The sequence below is a fragment of the Prionailurus viverrinus genome, chromosome B1, assembly GCF_022837055.1.
Source record: "Prionailurus viverrinus isolate Anna chromosome B1, UM_Priviv_1.0, whole genome shotgun sequence".
Lineage (NCBI taxonomy): Eukaryota > Metazoa > Chordata > Mammalia > Carnivora > Felidae > Prionailurus > Prionailurus viverrinus.
This window is the reverse complement of record NC_062564.1, coordinates 28554258-28574009: the sequence shown is the minus strand read 5'-3', so window position 1 is coordinate 28574009 and position 19752 is coordinate 28554258. Positions and strand designations below refer to the sequence as shown.

General features: G+C 40.3%; 1 protein-coding gene across 1 annotated transcript in view; it reads left to right on the top strand.

Annotated features, from left to right (window-relative positions):
- The first annotated feature begins 10807 nt into the window (after positions 1-10807).
- The window catches only part of PPP2CB (protein phosphatase 2 catalytic subunit beta), a 35034-nt gene continuing 26089 nt past the window's right edge, over positions 10808-19752 (top strand). Inside the window, exon 1 of the mRNA XM_047857044.1 lies at positions 10808-10937. Within this exon, the coding sequence (XP_047713000.1) occupies positions 10836-10937 (102 nt within the window). The 5' untranslated portion in view covers positions 10808-10835. The remainder of the gene's footprint in view (positions 10938-19752) is intronic.

Here is a 19752-nt window from a genome sequence, read left to right as displayed (position 1 = left end):
CTTTCACTCTTGATTTTATTTGGGTCCTTTCCTTTTTCTTTTTGATCAAACCAGCTAGGGGTTTATCAATTTTGTTAATTCTTTCGAAGAACTATCTTCTGGTTTCATTGGTCTGTTCTACTGTTTTCTTGGTTTTGATAGCATTAATTTCTGCTCTAATCTTTATTATTTCCTGTCTTCTGCTGGTTTTGGGTTTTATTTGCTGTTCTTTTTCCAGCTCTTTAAGGTGTAAGTTTAGGTTGTGTATCTGAGACTTTTCTTCCTTCTCTAGGAGGGCCTGGATTATTATATACTTCCCTCTTATGACCACCTTTGCTGCGTCCCAGAGGTTTTGGGCTTTGGTGTTACCATTTTCATTGGCTTCTATGTACTTTTTAATTTCCTCCTTAACTTCTTGGTTAGCCCATTCATATTATGCCACTGTTGCATAAAAAAGATGTTATAAGTGGAAAGATAAACTTCACAGTTTAATATTGGACAAAGATTTACCAATTGTCCTGTAGAAAAGAAAACTGGTGATAATATTAACAATCAAAATTACATTAAGATAAAATTTGAGAGTAATAAGTTATTATAAAGTTAATATTATGAAGTCATAACATATTAATGTACTATATACAACATTAATGTGTACTTTTTTCTTTTTTTTTTTTTTTTGTTATGTTTTCTTTATTTTTGAGAGAGGGACAGGGTGCAAGCAGGGCAGTGGGGCAGAGCCAGAGGGAGAGAGAGAGGGAGACACAGAATCCAAAGCAGGCTCCAGGCTCTGAGCTGTCAGCACAGAGCCTGATGCAGGGCTCAAACTCACAAAACGCGAGATCATGACCTGAGCCGAAGTCAGACACTTAAGGAACTGAGCCATCCAGGAGTCCCATTAATGTATACTTTAAATTAGAAAACCTTTTAGGAAAAGAATTTTAAAAACCCAGAAATAGACAAAAAAGGATTATTATGAGAGATTTTTCACTTTATTGGCCTGTGATAGATTTAGTAGATTTAAATAAGGCCATAGAAGAAATGAAAAGATGACAGATAGATAGATAGATAGATAGATGATAGATAGTACTACCCAGAGTAACTTTTGCTTGTCTGGCTTTCTGTGTTATCAATGGCTTTTTGTGTAGAAACATGGAACATTTTCATGTGATTTAATCCCTAAGTATTCATTGACTCATAGATTGTTCCTGAATACTCTCAAATGTTCTCCCATGTTTTTTATCTCCAAAGGCAGCTCTCAAAATCAGCATCTCAAGCACTTTCAAGTGAAATCTTTTGCTTCTGTCAATATTTAATATATTTATTTATTGTATTTAATTCTTATCCACAGTATCTTGTTTTTCTATGCTCACTTTTGTAAGACATAATCCCCGCATTAATGTCTTCCCCTTCGATTACTACTTTGTGGTCATTTGTATCCATTTCTTCCATTTTTGATTACTTGGGGCCACTCCAGTTTCCAGTTTCCAATCATTCATAGCATTTGAATATATTTAATGTTTATTTATTTATTTATTTATTTTTGAGAGAGAGAGAGAGAAAGACAGAGTACAAGCAGGGGAGGAGTAGACAGATAGGGAGACATAGAATCTGAAGCAGGCTCCAGGCTCTGAGCTGTCAGCACAGAGCCAGACACGGGGCTCGAACCCACAAACCACGAGATCATGACCTGAGCCCAAGTCAGACACTTAACTGACTGAGCTACCTAGGTTCCCCGAATCGCTCACAGCTTTTAGATCATGACTCAGAGTTTATCTCAACACCACTTTTTAAATAATTTTATTATTTTTTAATTTATCCATTCTGTGAGAAACAGTGTGCACAAGCAGGTGAGGGCAGAGGGGGGGGAGAGAGAGAGAATCCCAAGCAGGCTCTGCGCTATCAGCACAGAGCCCAATGTAGGGTTTGAACACAAGAACCCTAAGATCATGATCTGAGCCAAAACCAAGAGTCAGGTGCTTAACTGACTGAACCACCCAAGGACCCCAATAATTTTATTATTTTTATTTATTTATTTATTTATTTATTTATTTATTTATTTATTTTTTAGCGTTTATTTATTTTTGAGACAGAGAGAGACAGAGCATGAACGGGGGAGGGTCACAGAGAGAGGGAGACACAGAATCGGAAACAGGCTCCAGGCTCTGAGCTGTCAGCACAGAGCCCGACGCGGGGCTCGAACCCACCGACCACGAGATCGTGACCTGAGCCGAAGTCAGACGCTTAACTGACCGAGCCACCCAGGCGCCCCAATTTTATTATTTTTAAAATGAAAAATAATCTATACAAATTTTGACATTTACTCCCTACCTTGCCAGTCAGCATCAGCATTAATAAATGTACCAGTGTGTTTCTTAGTTACTCACCGTATTTTTACATCTAAATTTCTTTCAAGAATCATGTGAGAGAACATGCATAAGTGAACTTAGGCTAGATCTACCCTCTGTGTTTCTGAACACACTCTCCTTTGCCTACTCAACAGTCATTATCTCTAGTTAGAAATGCATTTCTTTGATGTTGACCAAACCCCAATTTTGTTCAGATAACTGTATGGAGAGCCCTTGAAATAGGGGGAAAATACATCCCTATTACAGACTAGGGAATTATTCATAATTAAGCCAGTCATAGTAACCTAGTTTGGGAGAAAAATGAAAAAAGCACAAATGTAAATTAAAAACTCCTCGAGATACCATTTCTCACCTATCATAGTGGCACAATTTTAAAAGCTTGACCAGGTACTCTGTTGAAGAAGCTGCAGGGAACAGGCACTCTCATACACTGTGGGAATGTTATGTGGTACAATCTCTGTACAGCAGAAGTTGTCGATATGTGAGGAAACTACATATGCCTTTGTAACCAGTAACCTTACTTTCAGGAATTATCCGGATGATAAATCTCCAATAATATAAAAATGCAAATGTATTGTTTGCCATTGCAAAATTTGGGAAATTACCTAAATTCCCATTTAGGCATAGCTGAATAAACTATGTCGCATACACCAGTGGAGGACTATACAGTTGTAAACAATGAACACAATCTTTATGAACCAATGAAGAGTGTTTTCTGTGAAATATTAAATTGAAAAAAGCAGAGTACAAAAGAATACCTAACATATTACCTTTTGGATAAGAAAGAAGGGGATAAGAAAGAAAGAAAGAGGGGCGCCTGGGTGGCTCAGTCGGTTGAGCGTCCGACTTCAGCTCAGGTCACGATCTCGCGGTCCGTGAGTTCGAGCCCCGCGTGGGGCTCTGGGCTGATGGCTCAGAGCCTGGAGCCTGCTTCCATTCTGTGTCTCCCCCTCTCTCTGCCCCTCCCCCGTTCATGCTCTGTCTCTCTCTGTCCCAAAAATAAATAAAACGTTAAAAAAATTTTTTTGAAAGAAAGAAAGAAAGAAAGAAAGAAAGAAAGAAAGAAAGAAAGAAAGAAAGAAATACACGCATATTTTTGTATAAAAGAACACTGGAAAAAGCAGAAAACAATGAAGCTGGTTACTATAGAGAGAACAGGGTGAAAGGGGGAAGGGAAAGAAGGACATTTTCCCAAATTCACCTTTCTGGATAAATTTTACTTTTGGAAGCTTGTGTAACGTTCTACATATCAAAAAGAAAATTAAATCAAGAAGCATGGGAGTAAAACTATAGGCAAGCAGATACAAAATTAATTGTTAAATGAATAACATACCCATACTGAAATAAAGAGTGGAGAGAGACCAAACTAAAGTAACTTGAACACAGCACTTTGGCTGTAAACAATTCTAAAAGGGATTTTATTGAATCTAAGATGTCACTGACTGTAAGATGGGATTTGATTTCAAATGTGTTACAGTATGAAAAAAAACATTATCTTAGAATCAATGGATATGATATAATCTGGGAAAATGCATATTAGATGAATAATCCAGATAACTCAAGAGTATTAGAATAAGCACCAAAAACTTCCTTGGGCGTCAGGGTGAGGGCTCTTCTGAGGTTTACGATAAATAATAGTAGAGTATATGTATATTAGGGGGATGACGATTATTGTTTGACTGGTACAGAGTTTCTTTTTAGGGGTGATGAAAAAGCTCCGGAGGTGAGAGTGGTGAGAGTTGCCTGATATTGTGAATGTACTTAATGCCATGGAATTGTATGCTTAAAGATGGTTAAAATGGGGGCACCCCATTTTATATGGGGTGACTGGCTCAGTCCATAGAGTATGCAGCTCTTGATCTCAAGGCCTTGAGTTCAAGACCCACAATGGGCAAAGAGCTTAATTTACTTTTTAATTTTTTTTAATAATTTATTGTCAAGTTAGCTAACATACAGTGTATACGATGTGCTCAAAGAGCTTATTTAAAAAAAAAAAACAAAAAACAAAATCAGGGGCACCTGGGTGGCTCAGTCAGTTAAACATTGGACTCTTGATTTTGGCTCAGGTCATGATTTCACAGTTCATGGAATTGAGCCCTGCATTGGGCTCCCCGGGGATAGTGCAGAGCCTGCTGGGAATTCTCTCTCCCTCTTTCTCTGCTCCTCCCCCCACTCACGCACCTGCATACTCTCTTTCTCTCAAAAATAAACATTTTTAAAAACAAACAAAAAACACTCTAAAAATGGTTTAAGTGGTAAATCGTACATTTTACCACAATAGCAAAAATCACAAAAAAAATTATATTGCAAGGAGATCTATAGAAATTATTTGGGTATATGAAATAAACAATAAAGTATTCTTGAAATCTTGGGGCAGACGAGACTCTTTCAACAGATTTAAGCAAATTACTGACAGGATAATGACAGAGTATGACACAGATATTGGAGGCGGTAGGCTCCGGCTACCTAGCTTCATTTCCCGGCTCCAAGTGAGTGACCTGGGGCCAGTAACTGATTTTCTCTCCCTCAGGATCCTCATTTGGTTAATTAGAGCAGTAATCATAGCACTTACTTCATAGGGTTATAATGAAGGGAACAAATGAGGTAGTAATTTAAGTACTTAGAGTACTGCCTGAAATAAATACTCTTACCACAACCAAAAAAATGTTTAAATTTTTGTATCCAAGTAACACACTTTGTAAAATATTTGAAATATGTATATCAAACAGTCTATAAATTGGTAATAAGGAAATGAAAAACCCAATAAAATAACGAACACTCAAGGGGCACCTGGGTGGCTCGGTCAGTTAAACTTCTGGCTTTGGCTCTGGTCATGAACTCACAGTCCTTGCAGTTGAGCCTCTCAACGGCTCTGTGCTGACAGCTCACAGCCTGGAGCCTGATTCTGATTCTGCGTCTCCCTCTCTCTGACCCTCCCCTGCTCATGCTCTGTCCTTCTCTCTCCAAAATAAACATTAAAAAAAAATAACAATGAACACCCAATTCACATACACAATCTAAATGTCAAAAAATATGAAAAATTGCTCAACTTCACTAATTGTCAGAAAAAATCTGATTATTTTCCACCTATCATTTAGTCAAAGCATAAAATGAGTAGTATCTGGATGTATCTGCCAGGTTTGTGTTTAGATGTAACAAAACCTCCAAATGAAGCTTAAACAAATATGAAGCTTGTTTTTTGTTTTATGTTTTTTCACTCATAATACGTTTGGAAAAAGACAGTCCAAAGCTGCTATTCTGGTTTCTCATTGTCATTAGGAACCCAAGTTCTTTTTATCTTTCTTGTTAGCTACCCCTAACATGTGGTCTTTCATCTATTGCTTTTTTTCTACTGGCTTCAAAATGGCTGTTCCATCTCCTACAATGAGTTCCAGGCAAGAGCACTTTGAGTTTACTCCCTTACAAGCTTTCCTGTGCAGCCCCTCTCAGCTACTTCTACTTATATCTCTTGCCAAAATTACACCACATACCCACTCCTAGGTATTTTTTTAAGCAGGGCATTTTTTTTACTCCAAACAGAATTGTACAGTGGATATTAGCTAGACTACAGGAATCTCTGCTATACCAGTGTTAGCTAGTATGAAAACTATGGTATCAAAATCATAATGACAAGAACTGTGATATTTTTATTAATAGTTTATTAATAGCAATGTGTAGTTTTTAAATTTAAATAAGGCATTTCCAATTTGACTTTATGTTTGTAATTTCATCATAATTGATGGAGATTCTGACACAGAATTCCCTGTGTCAATTTCAACAATATCATCTTCACATTCTGATCATCAGGTTTTTTTTAACTAGAAGTAAAGATACTTATTTAACCTTTTGAGAATTATGGTGGTTTAGAAGAATATTTTTTAGAACAATACAGTGTATAATTTTAAATGTAGCATAAAACTTCCTACAATATTACAAAATATAAATATAAATGATTCATATTAAAACCATTTAAATCAAGAAAATTATCAATATTTATATATTTTAAAAGAACCTAGGGGTGCCTGGGTGGTTAAGCGTCCGACTTCAGCTCAGGTCGTGATCTCGTGGTCCGTGAGTTCGAGCTCCGCGGCAGGCTCTGTGCTGACATCCCAGAGCCTGGAGCCTGTTTCAGATTCTGTGTCTCCCTCTCTCTCTGCTCCTCCCCCACTCATGCTCTGTCTCTCTGTCTCAGAAATAATTAAACATTAAAAAAATTTAAAAAAAAATAAAAAAAATAAAAGAACCTAGTCAGTTGTGTAAGAACAAATATTACATGTAATATTATTTTTTCAAGTTTGTTTATTTTGTGGTTTTTTTTAAATTTTTTTTTCAACATTTATTTATTTTTGGGACAGAGAGAGACAGAGCATGAACGGGGGAGGGGCAGAGAGAGAGGGAGACACAGAATCGGAAACAGGCTCCAGGCTCTGAGCCATCAGCCCAGAGCCCGACGCGGGGCTCGAACTCACGGACCGCGAGATCGTGACCTGGCTGAAGTCGGACGCTTAACCGACTGCGCCACCCAGGCGCCCCTCAAGTTTGTTTATTTTGAAGAGAGAGCAGGCAGGGAAAGGGCAGAGAGAGAGAGGAAGAGATTGAGAATCCCAGGCAGCCTCCATGTTTGGCACAAAGTCAGACACAAGGCTCCGAACCCATGAACCATGAGATCATGACCTGAGCCAAATGCAAGAGTCAGACGCTCAACTGACTGAGCCACCCAGGTGCCCTATATCTAACATGTAATTTTTTTTAACGTTTGTTTATTTTTGAGACAGAGAGACAGAGTGTGAGAGAAGGAGGGGCAAAGAGAGAGGGAGACACAGAATCTGAAACAGGCTCCAGGCTCTGTGCTGAAGCCCAATGCAGGCCTTAACTCCAGAACTATGAGATCATGACCTAGGCCAAAGTCAGATGTTTAACCGACTGAGCCACCCAGGCACCCAAACACGTAATTTTAAGGCAAAGGATCTGCTGAAGTCAATGATTTTAAAATTCTTTGATCAAAAGGAAAAAGGTAGGAACGCCTAGGTGGCTTAGTTGGTTAACTGAACAACTCCAGCTCAGGTCATCTTCTTGGGGTTCATGAGCTGGAGCCCCACATCGGGCTCTGGGCTGACAGCTCAGAACCTGGAGCCTGTGTCAGATTCTGTGTCTTCCTCTCTCTCTGTTTCTCTCCCCCCTCCCCCAGCCCTCTCTCTCAAAAATGAATAAACATTAAAAAAACTTTTAGGGGCACCTGGGTGGCTCAGTCAGTTGAGCGTCTGACTTCAGCTCAGGTCACAATCTTACAGTTTGTGGATTTCAGCCCTGCATCAGGCTCTGGGCTAAAGGCTCCGAGCCTGGAGCCTGCTTTGGACTCTGTGTCTCCCTCTCTCTCTGTCCCTTGCCCACTCACACTTTGTCTCTCTCTGTCTCAAAAATAAACATTAAAAAATTCTAATAAAAATGAAAATATTAATTAATGAATTTAGGGGCACCTGCGTGGCTCAGTCAGTTAAGCCTCGGACTCCTGATTTCAGCTTGTGTCATGATCTCACAGTTGCTGAGTTTGAACCCTGCATTGGGCTCTGCCCTGTGAGTGCAGAGCCTGCTTGGGATTCTTTCTCTCTCCTCTCTCTGCCCCTCCCCTGCTCTCTCTTTCAAAATAAATAAACTTAAAAATTTTTTTTTAATTTTTCTAAAGGAAAGAGGTTGGCAAATAAAAACAAGAACATTTCTGGTAAACAAATTTAGAACTGGCTTGCAAACTTAAGATTAAATGCAGTTTTACATGGCAAGTAATTAGCAAGGATTAAGAGGTTGATGGTTATTTTCTGCAGGATGAAACACACAACATATACATACATACATACATACATACATACATATGTGACAGAAGAAAAGTGAAAAGAAAGAAAGATGTTTAAGGATTATGGCTTTTATTTTTAATTAAGATGCCTTTACAACCAAAATACCAAAAACTGATATTGCACTCATCAAGTCTCCTGACTGGTCTCCCAGTGTCCAGCCTTCCCTACTCCTGTCAGACTGCTGAGGTCATAGAACAGAAAGTACAGGAATGGCAGCAAGACAGACTTGGGTATTCATTCCTACTCCACCAGTTATTATCTGTGTGACTTGGACGTGTTTTTAAACCCCTACGTGTCTGTTTCTTTATGTGTAAAATGGAGGATAAGAGGATTATTGGAGGATTAAATGAGAAGATACAAGTGAAACGCATGGTCTCTAGGAAGGACTCAAAAAAGCATTCGTTTTTCCCTGACAGCATAACTTGACTGAACTTTTCGGAAGCACTCTTTTCACAAACTCTCTTCCCTACCCCCAACTCTAAGAACATTCTCTCACATTAACGCCAAACACATTTGCGTGCACTTCAAGTACTTGCCTCCCCAAACACTATCCATGGTTCCCATTTCTCCTCTGGGTATGTTTTTCTATGCTCAATCCATTTTCTCTAGGAACTTTGAAAATAACCACTCACATTTGCAATCTGAGCTTTCCAGGTTTGGCTGAAACTCAGCCTCCTTTAAGCCTTTATAGATAATAGACTAACGTCCTCAGATACTGCAACATCTACTGCAATCATACACGTGTCCCTTCTCTTCAGTATTGTTTCATCACCTTTTCATGTTTTGTTCTTTAATGGGTCTAGTACTATTTACAAGTCACTTGAGATCAAGATTTCCTCCAGCCTGATTTCCCATCATATGACCTATTTCTGTTGAAAGAAGTAGCTTTCCAGACCACATTTCACACACGTGTTCTCTACGAAAAATAATAATAACAATTATATATGTATGTATATATATGTATGTACATATATATGTATATATATGTATGTGTGTATATGTATATACATATGTGTGCATAATTATGTATGTGTGTATGTGTGTATATATATATATATATATATATATATATATATATATCTGTAATTTTTTTCCTCTTCTCCAGGCAACTTCAAGGTTTTGCTTGGGGAGAAGGTTCAAACTTCAGTTCATATACCACCTTCCCTTATTAAAAAATTTTTTTTAAGTTTATTTATTTATTCTGAAGGAGAGAGAGAGCATGAGTAGGGGAGGGACAGGTAGGGAGAGAGAGAATCCTGAGCAGGCCCCATGCTGTCAGCGCAGAGCCCAACATAGGGCTCGAATTCACCAATCTGTGAGATCATGACCTGAGCCGAGATCACGAGTCAGACGTTTAACCGACTGAACCACCCAGGTGCCCCCAAATGCCACCTCCAAAAGCTTTCTGTAACTGTTGCCTAGGAGGGAAAAGACAACTAACATGTTAACCCCTTACTGTACTATTGGATAGGCACTTGTAAATGTTTCTTCACAACCTGAAAAGGTAGACCTTACTGAGCCCTTTTAACAAATGAGGAATCTGAGGCTGGGGAAAACTGGATGCAAGAACACACCTATGAAGTTGGCAAAGCCAAGATAGGAAACTTGCCTTCTTCTTTCACTTGGGTTGAGTTGGCAGTAGTATGTGCCTTCTATATAGTCAGTATGGCTGTTTAGCACCTGCTGTACGAGGGATCTAGCAGTTAACAGTTGTTCAATAAATATATGTTGAATGTACAAATCACTAGAACTCAGGAAACACTGCAGTAAATGCAGTAAAGAATGCTGGAGCTGGAAGGGACACAGATTGTTGTCATACAGAAAATTCATGAAAGGGAGGCTTCAAGATATTAGGGTCCACAGCTACTTAGTTGCAGAGATAAGACTAGAAAGAATTCATTTATACACCCAATAAAGATTGAATGCTTGCTATGGGAGAGTGCTAGACTCTGGGGAGACAATGCAGCTGAGGAAAGGCACAGGTTTCCCAATTCCTCTCCAGAGCGCTGAAACAGCCCTGCCGGAGACTAAGGTGGGTCTAAATTCCCAGAGAAAAGGATGTGAAGGGAGAACCGGAAGAGATTGTTCCGGACCCCAAGTGAGTAAGGAGAAGGGTAAAAGAGGAGCCACCCTTGACCCCCACGGGCCGTTTGTCCTCCAAGCCACAAGGGGGCGCTGCAGCCCTCCGCGTCCCTAGCCCCGCGGGCGCCGCCAGCTCGCCTGTTCCCGGCGGAAATGCCCAGGCGATGACGGAAACCCAGAGGGAGGGGAGAGAAAGAGCGAGAGAGGGGGCGAAAGAGCCGGGAGAAGCGGGCGGGCGGGCGTGAGGCGGCGGGTGGTTAGCCTCTGTAGGGTGTTGCGCCGAAGACCCGCGCCTCACTCCCCCCTAAACTTCCGTCGCCCTTCACCGACTCCCGGAGCGCGCAGCCGGGCGGGCGAGGGTCTCGAGGCCCTGCGCCCGGAGCCGCCCGCTGGCCTTGGGCGGGGCGAGGGGCCCGCAGCCACCCTCCCCGGCTCCCTCCTCTCCCGCTGGGAGCTGGCGGCGGCGTCGGCAGCGAGAGAGGGGAGCGGCGCCCGGGGTAGGGGTGGGTAGGGGCGGGGAGGGGGGAGGGAGGCGGCAGGGAAGGGGGATCGGGCCGCCATGGACGACAAGGCGTTCACCAAGGAGCTCGACCAGTGGGTCGAGCAGCTGAACGAGTGTAAACAGCTTAACGAGAACCAAGTGCGGACGCTGTGCGAAAAGGTAAGAGAAAAAAGAAAAAATGTGGGAGCGTTTGGCTGGGTGGGGGCGGCACCTCCCCTCCCGGGCCCGTCCGCCCTGTGCCCCGCGTAGCCGGTCCGGGTCCCTGTCGGGCTGCGTCTCCCGGCTGGGACGTCCACCCGGGCGGCGGGACGGGCCATTCCATGACCTGGCTTCAGGGGGCCTCCCCGGGCTCCACCTCTCCTCTGGGCCCACCCTAGGGCCCCATCCGGAAGCTCACTTCGCTGGCCTAAGGAGTCCGGTGGAGATGGGCGGGGAAACGTGGCATCAGGAATCCACGCCCTAGATTTTATTGGGGTCACCGCCGCTCTTCTGGGGATTACTGACCCTAACGTTTCACGTGGGGACTGGCGATCTCGGCGCTTTAGAATGCAGGCAAATTAATGCAGTCTCATTTGAAAATGCACCGAAAGTTAACCTGGATGTTATTACTATTAATGAACTTTTTAGTAGACGTAGGAATTTTCTCAGGTGAATCAGGGCCTTCAGAAAAATCACTAACCTGGGATGTGTCACGCGTTTGTTTGTGGAGGGATGGCTGTAATGGCGGGCTGATGTTTTAAATAGAGGTTGACTGTGGTTGAAACAGATGGTGACTGGTCTTCGCACTGAGTGGCCTTGGAAGCAAAATGTTTATTGTCAAAAACAAGACAGCATGTCTTAGGTTTGGCAACGGTGATTACTTGAAATGATAAATGGGAACGTGTTTTGGTGCACAATAACCCTTTTCAAAAAGTTATTTCCGTTTCTATTCTATCTAAAGTGTTTGGGTTTGTTTTTTGTTTTGTTTTCCCCCTATCCCAAAGAATAATAAAATATGCAGGTGGTTAACTGCTGACAGTTGTTCTTAATTGAGTGATCTTGGGCAACTTTCAGAATTCTGTATCCATTGTTTTCTTAACCACTGGGATCATTTCGCACTCTACATTTTAAAGTCTGGGATTTTTCTTATTCAGTTTTTATAATCGAGACTAAATTTTCACACGTTTTTATGTAGAAGAAGTCCTATAGGAAAGAGTAACAAAGTTATTTATTCTTACTGCTGTGGGGTTTGTATTTTTAAGGCATAATCTGTAAGAGTTGTTTGATCATTTTGTTTGGAAATCAGGACGTCTCAGAAATGCATTGAAGAAGAAAATAATAGGGCACTCTTAAAATTATGCAACTTACGGATGGAGGAGTAATAGCTAATAATCTAGAACAGTGTTTTTAACAAGTAAGTTTGCCAAGGACTGTTATGTATTAAATAATTATAACTCTTAACACGGGAGAATTTCTGTAAATAGAACTGCCAACCCAGTGGTGTTTTTTTTTTCTTTCTGAAACAAACATTACTTGTAGCTTCAAGTCGACATTGTTTTATTTGATAATCTATAATTTCACGAGTCTTAAAATTTCCATTTTAAATTGCTCTCTCAAGGCCTAGTGTCAACATTCAATTTTGAAATACCTAGTTTTGAAATTAGTTGAGTCGGTTAACCCTGCTGTGAGTATTAGATACAGACTTGAAGTTGTGAACAGAGTTGGTGTTGAACCAGTTTTTCCCTTTGACTAAAATAATTTTAAGATACGTTTATAGAGAAGAGTATTGTACCACTTCCCAAGCACACTTAAGTCACTTTATTTTATTTTACTCATTTAAGTAATTTCTACATGCAACGTGGGGCTCCAACTCACCACCCCGAGATCAAGAGCCACAGGCTCCCCCTGAGCCAGCCAGGCACCCCTCAATCACGCTTCAGTCTTAATCATCTGAGGAAGTTTTCTGTATTTGTTAAGAGAGATTATTTGTACTTCAGCACTTAAATAAATTGGACTACAGATCTCTAGGACCTTATAGGTATATTTAAGCTTATAAATTCCTCACTCTTTTTAATTTTTTTTTATTTTGAGAGATAGCGAGCACATGGGCAAGAGGGGGAGGGCAGGGAGAGAGGGAGACAGAGAAACCCAAGCAGGCTCCATGCTGTCGTCACGAGCCCAGTGTGGGGCTCAATCCCATGAACCATGAGATCGTGATCTGACCGGAAATTAAAAGTCAGATGCTTAACTGACTGAGCCACCTAGCTACCCCACTACTTAAAAAAAAAAAAAAAAAAAAAAAAAAAAAAGCTCATATCCACTAAACATGAATTTTTAAGTGAAAATAACCCAGCCTTTTATCTGTGGCCTCTACCCCTTAGGTGGAATTGCCAATGGACTGGAGAAGTGTAATATAGTATTTCTTTCTCACCACCCTTTTGAGCAATGCTTACTCTCATGGCCACTGTGGTATTTCTTGGTGGCATATGTATTCTGTCTTCTAACCTTAGTCTTTGGTTTCCACTTTATATCTCTACCCCTAACATTCTTTTTCCTGACAGGTGTGCTATTTACTTACAATGAACTCTGGTAGTCAGCATATCTGAGTTTAAACCCAGTCTCATTGCACCTCTAATTCCTTTTTTGTAAGACAAGAGTAACATTAAAATACTACCCGGATAGGGGCGCCTTGGGTGGCTCAGTTGGTTGAGCGTCCGACTTCAACTCAGGTCATGATCTCACGGTTTGTGGGTTTTAGCCCCGCGTTGGGCTCTGTGCTGACAGCTCAGAGCCTGGAGCCTGCTTCAGATTCATTCTCTCTCTCTCTCTCTCTTTGACCCTCCCCTGCTTGCGTGTGTGTTCTCTCTCTCTCTCTCTCAAAAATAAATAATAAACATGGGGCGCCTGGGTGGCGCAGTCGGTTAAGCGTCCGACTTCAGCCAGGTCACGATCTCGGTGGTCCGGGAGTTCGAGCCCCGCGTCGCGCTCTGGGCTGATGGCTCAGAGCCTGGAGCCTGTTTCCGATTCTGTGTCTCCCTCTGTCTCTGCCCCTCCCCCGTTCATGCTCTGTCTCTCTCTGTCCCAAAAATAAATAAACGTTGAAAAAAAAATTTTAAAAAATTGTTTAATGTTTATTATTTATTTATTTGTTTATTTATTTTTCTCGACGTTTATTTATTTTTGGGACAGAGAGAGACAGAGCATGAACAGGGGAGGGGCAGAGACAGAGGGAGACACAGAATCGGAAACAGGCTCCAGGCTCTGAGCCATCAGCCCAGAGCCCGACGCGGGGCTCGAACTCCCGGACCACCGAGATCGTGACCTGGCTGAAGTCGGACGCTTAACCGACTGCGCCACCCAGGCGCCCCTAAAAAATTTTTTTAAAGATACCACAGATAAAGTACTGACAAGCAAGAAGCCCTCAGTGAGTGAATCTTAGAAAAAGCCAAGTAAAAATAGCCATTTTATCTTGTTTTATTTTTTATTTATTTTTTTAATGTTTGTTTATTTTTGAGAAAGCACGCAGAGAGGGAGACAGAGAATCCGAAGCAGGCTCCCAACCAGGGCTTGAACTCACTAACTGTGAGATAGATGGTGACCTAAGTCGAAGTCCGTTTTACCACATTTTAAATCTGTCATCTCATTTTCTTTTGGGAAAAGATGCAAATTAAATAGCTGTGTTGATGTGACTGTGTTGATGTGAGGTTTTATGTGTAGTGGTTGTATAACCCTGAAAAATATAGTTTCTGTATTTCATGTAGTCTCTGTTATCTGAAGCACAAAGTACTAGAATTAGTAACAATTTTGTGAAGTGACTTTAAACTCCTTGCCTGGTCTACTTAGTACTTCCTCTACCTGTCCAGGTCAAGAATGGCAGGCATAAAGAAGGAATATAAAAGAAAAATAAAATGTTAAACCTAGTTATACAGACCATCTTTTGGTTCAATTCTTTGTGACTACATGGTTTTTTTTGTTTTTTGTTTTTTAATAGGAATCTTTTGGAGTCTAATGAAAATACTCTATAGGACATTGCTTTATATAGTGGTGATTTTTTTCCCTCAAAATTAAATTCCTGTTCTAATTCAGGTTGCCTAAACACTGAAGGAGTCAGCTGAAATTGAAACCAAAGTGGGACTGGTAAAAGCCCTATTTTGAGAGAATGGCAAAAGTAAGATCCATCCATCCAAAAGTAAGGCCATCCAGTGCCAAATGGGGAAGAACTACAAAAAATGTGGTCTGGCCTTCCAGGTTCATTTTTGTATAGAAAGAAAATTATTTGCATAAAATAGTAAGGTACATCTTCTGAGAGGACTAGCTCTTAAATTAACAGTCCAGCTTTTGAAGCTAATTGCAAATTTGACTAATGTGCATAGAGAATCAGTTTCTGTGATTCATTTCTGCAACAGCAGTGTGTACAGTAATTTTAAAAGATAGTATGCCTGGAGAGCCAGTCTGGCGCTGTTCAGGACATTGTGTGACTAGAACTATATTTAATTCTTGGTAGCATCTCAGGAAGAGAAACTTTTTAGGCTCTTTTACCCAGTAAGCTTTATTTTATACTGAAGAACCCGGGCAATGATACTGTAAGTAGGTAAGGAGATTTAGCTGTGTGCTAGCAGATCTTTATTCTGATGATTACAAAGTGCCTACTTAGAAAAATTTTGAGGCTTGGGGCACCTGAGTGGCTCAGTAGGTTAAATTTCGGACTCTTGGTTTTGGCTCAGGTCATGATCTCACCATTTGTGAAATCGAGCCCCACAGAGAACAGGCTCTGTACTGACAGCAGGGAGCCTCCTTGAAATTCTCTCTCTCCCTCTCTGCCCCTCCCTCTCTCAAAATAAATAAGCTTTTTTTTTTTTCTTTGAGGTTTGTGTAGGAGTGTAAATATGTAAATCTTGTGTTAAACTAATGGATATGTTTCTGGGTTGTGGCCTCAGCCTTGAAATAAACAGAAATATCATTAGGATATTACTTACCTCATTAATGTGAAATAGTGTGCTTAAATTCCTGAATGCTTAAAACCATCTTAATGAAGATTAGAGTCTCATAAAAATGAATGATTTTTGTGAGCAAGAAAAATCTCTTGGATTACTTTTTTCTTTGATAGGTTGTAGCTAAAAAATAGTGGTCTTAGTAATCAGAAAGCCTAACTGGTGCTTCATTTTAACTTCTCTTAAGCTCTGGTGGTCCATTTGATAGAGTCTAAAATGCAGTGATGTAGAAAGTAGCTCCTTCCCTTCTAACTGTAACACAGAATGACCTCATTACAGTGGACTATGAGGTTAAAACCCAATTTTGCTGACCGAACCAGTCATTTTCCATGCTTATCTAAGCCAGCCTCTCATAGCAGGCAGGTAAAGAAACTAAACCAAACTAGACTAGCACGAAATGCTAATGATTAGAAAGCAGACTTTTTAAAATCAGTTCATTTCTCAACTCTGTATGATGTGTAAAATCATCTCTGTAGGTAGACAAAATGAAGATGTCTACATTACATATTTTTTTCACATGGAATAGTTTTCTTTGTAGTAGGTGCCTTTTATTCTAATGTGAAGAGCCTGTATGAATTTTTTCTTCACAGTCTTTTCTTCAGGATAAGTACTATGAGGGACTTGCTGAATGAAGTCCTTCTTTGGTAAAAGGAAACCAAATACCAGAAGTTGAAGATAAAATTAATGCCAAAACAATTGCTGTGTTTTAAAGTGTATCTGTTTTCTGAACTTAGTTGTTCTAAGAATGGCATTAAAATCATAGATGTAATCTATTGCGTGTAAGAATTTGAGTCTACTTTAAATAGGAATTTTGTTTTGAAGTGATTCCCTTATACTGATTCTTCTTGATGTGAACATAGTTAAATGTGATCCTAATCTTGGTTCTTTAAAATAACTTATATAAAGAAATATTTTCTTCCAGACTGTTCCTTTACTAATGATTAAATCTTGTCTATGCTTCTTGTATGTTTTCAAGTCTAAATTTCTTTAATAATCATATTAATCTAGGGAATGAGGTCAGTTTATTACAGATTTGGTTTCTTTTCTAGGGAATGGTGGGGAGCTCAAGCCTAGACTTGGTTTGCTGTCTCTTATAGTCTGGGACAGTTGATTATGCCTTGCAAACTGCCCTTTTTTGAGCAAGAGTTAAATGATAATCTTGAGGTACAGTCTAAGATAAGTGACTTGCACTACAATGGCATTGTGATATAGCACAATGAAAGCATGCAAAGTTCCATTGAAGATCTGTTAAATAATATTTTATACAAAGGCGGTCATTTTATTTTGGGAATAGGATGGGAAGGTGAGATTGTACCCTCACCTCTTCCATCTTATATGAAATATTTTTTGAAGTGACTTTTTAGCATGTAATTTTTTTAATGTGCCAAAGTAATATGTAGCCTATTCTTTAATTTTTCTCTTTTCATTTCTAGAGAGGAAAATACTTACAAAGTGTCTTCTACTTTTGAAAGATTTCCCACACGACCTAGATAAGGAGCAGAGTTGGCTCTGCAGTCTTGCCTTTGCTTTAGTAGCAATAGAGACACTTCTTTGAGAAATGAGAAAGAAAAGAAAAGAATGGTCGAATAAATGCTGGCATTGTATTTTTTATACCATAGATTCAGCAAATTTTAGTTGCACTCCTGTGTGCCAGACGCTGTTCAAAGTGCTGGAGATTCAGCTGTGAACAGAAGAGGAGACTGATGATAAACAGGTTTAATAGAATGCCAGACGGTGATTCTTGGTAGGAAGAAAAGCAGAGGATAGAAGAGAGTGATGGACTTGAGCTTAGGAGGCTCTTTGAACAGACTAGTCAGAGAAAGCCTAGCAAATTATTCATTAGATGATTTACTTTTGTGATCTGAAAGTGTGTTGCAGGAGTTAGAGGGCACATTCCCAAGACTGCCCTCATTTTTGACACCAGTTACACGTCCTGTGGGTTCCACAGCCGCTCTCTCAGGTTCAGTAATTCACAGGAAGGCCTTGCAGAATGTACTCGTGATTGCAGGGAAAGAATACAGATTAAAATCAGCCAAGGGAAGAGACACACAGGGCAGAGTTCAGGAGGGCCTGATGTCTTGTCTCCAGAGGCAGAACTGGCACCGGGTCACCCAAAAAGCCCTCATCGTGAATCACCTTGTTAGACCGTCCAGTGGTCACAGCCCCCAGGCAAAGACACTCTCATGAAGCAGGACATTCTGGGGCTTAACAGTCACTTCCTAGTAGGCAAGAGCAGATGTCAGACCTCTCTTTGGGGAAGGTTCTTAACATATACAGATTTTTACTTCGTAACAAATTTTAGGTGACAAGAACTTGTAATAAATAATTAGGGGGAAAATAATGCCAAAATACATGAAGAAAACATGGGTAGATTTATCAGAATCTTAGAGTGTGTAGGATATGAGGTATTTTCCTACAAATTGAGTTGGTATGTTCTTTGTTGTAATTTCATAACATTTTCTTTTCTTGATTCTGTAAACTCTGAAAATGCAGAGTGTTGACCATTTAATGTTTAAAATCTTCTTTCCCTATTCTTGTAATTTTTACTGGACATTTTAGCATTTTTGTGTAGTCAGATGGTTCAGCTTTTCCTTAAACTTTGTACATAAGAAACACTCGGAAAAGAAAAAAATTCAGATTCCTTAATTCCATCCCAGAAACTGATTATGTTTTGGCATGTCCAAAAATCTGCATTTTAAAAAAAATATGTATTTTTAAAAATTTATTTATTTTGGGAGAAGGGGGTGAGGCTCAGAGGATCCAAAGCAGGCTCCAGACAGCAGACAGCCCCATGTGGGGCTCAAACCCACAAATCATGAGATCATGACCTGAGCCAAAGTGGGATGTTTAACTGAACCACCCAGGTGTCCCTGCATTTTTTTAAAATGTTTATTTTTGAGAGATCGAGTGAGTGGGGGAAGGGCAGAGAGAGGGGGAGAGAGAATCCAAAGCAGCCTCCACACTGTCAGCACAGAGCCTGACGTGGGGCTCAAACTCACAGACTGAGATCATGACATGAGCTCAAATCAAGAGTCAGATGCTTAACCAGTTGAGCCACCCAAGCGCCTCTACCTTAAGTTTGGATCAGCTACCAACATTTTTTCCTTTGTGTTTTCCATGTTGCAAGATGTCTCTGAGAGCTTCTTTACTGAGATTTTTGCCAGCATCACTTCCTCTGGGATATATTCATTCTCCTTATCACAACCACTTTCTTCATATATGTCAATAAGTTTCCTTATTTATTTATGTCACTATTTATTTTCTAGCTGCGTATTTAGAGCCTCTCCAGCAGCAGCAGTATCCATATCTCATAGACAGCCATTTCTTTGATATATTTTTTATTTGAATTTCATTTTGAGTTTTACCACTTTTCATTTCTTTGCTGCAGTTTCATCATTGTTGACCAAATCCCTCTTTTTGAGTATCCATTTTTGTAAAATGTCACATGAGTTTATTGCTAGAAGATAAGGGGGCAACATAGCTGTACATTTTGCTCTCTGGGTGTAAACCTAATAACAAATGTGCTATGGCCGACCCATCCCTAAAAGTTTTGAAAGAAGTGATGTGATTGTTATTGATCGTGATGCTGCACCTCTTGCTTATATAGTAACTTGTATACCAGCAGCAAAAAATAATAAAGTTTATTTATTTTGAGAGAGAGGGAGAGAGCACATGAGCAGGGGAGGGTCAGAGAGAGAGAAAGTCCCAAGCAGGCTTCTCACTGTCAGCAAAGAGCCCAAAACAGAGCTTGAACCCATATACCATGACATCATGACCATAATCAACTTGGACGCTTAACTGACTGAGCCACCCAGGCACCCTGCACCCAGTGCAGAGCCCAGCATGAGGCTTGAACTCATGACTCCTGAAATCAAGAGTTGGCTGCTTAACCGACTAAGCCACCCAGGTGCCCTAGCAGCAGAATTTTTAATTACAGTAAATATACTGTGGTAACTTAAATTTGAACCTTGTTATTGGGGGCCTAATTTAACTAAACCATGGTG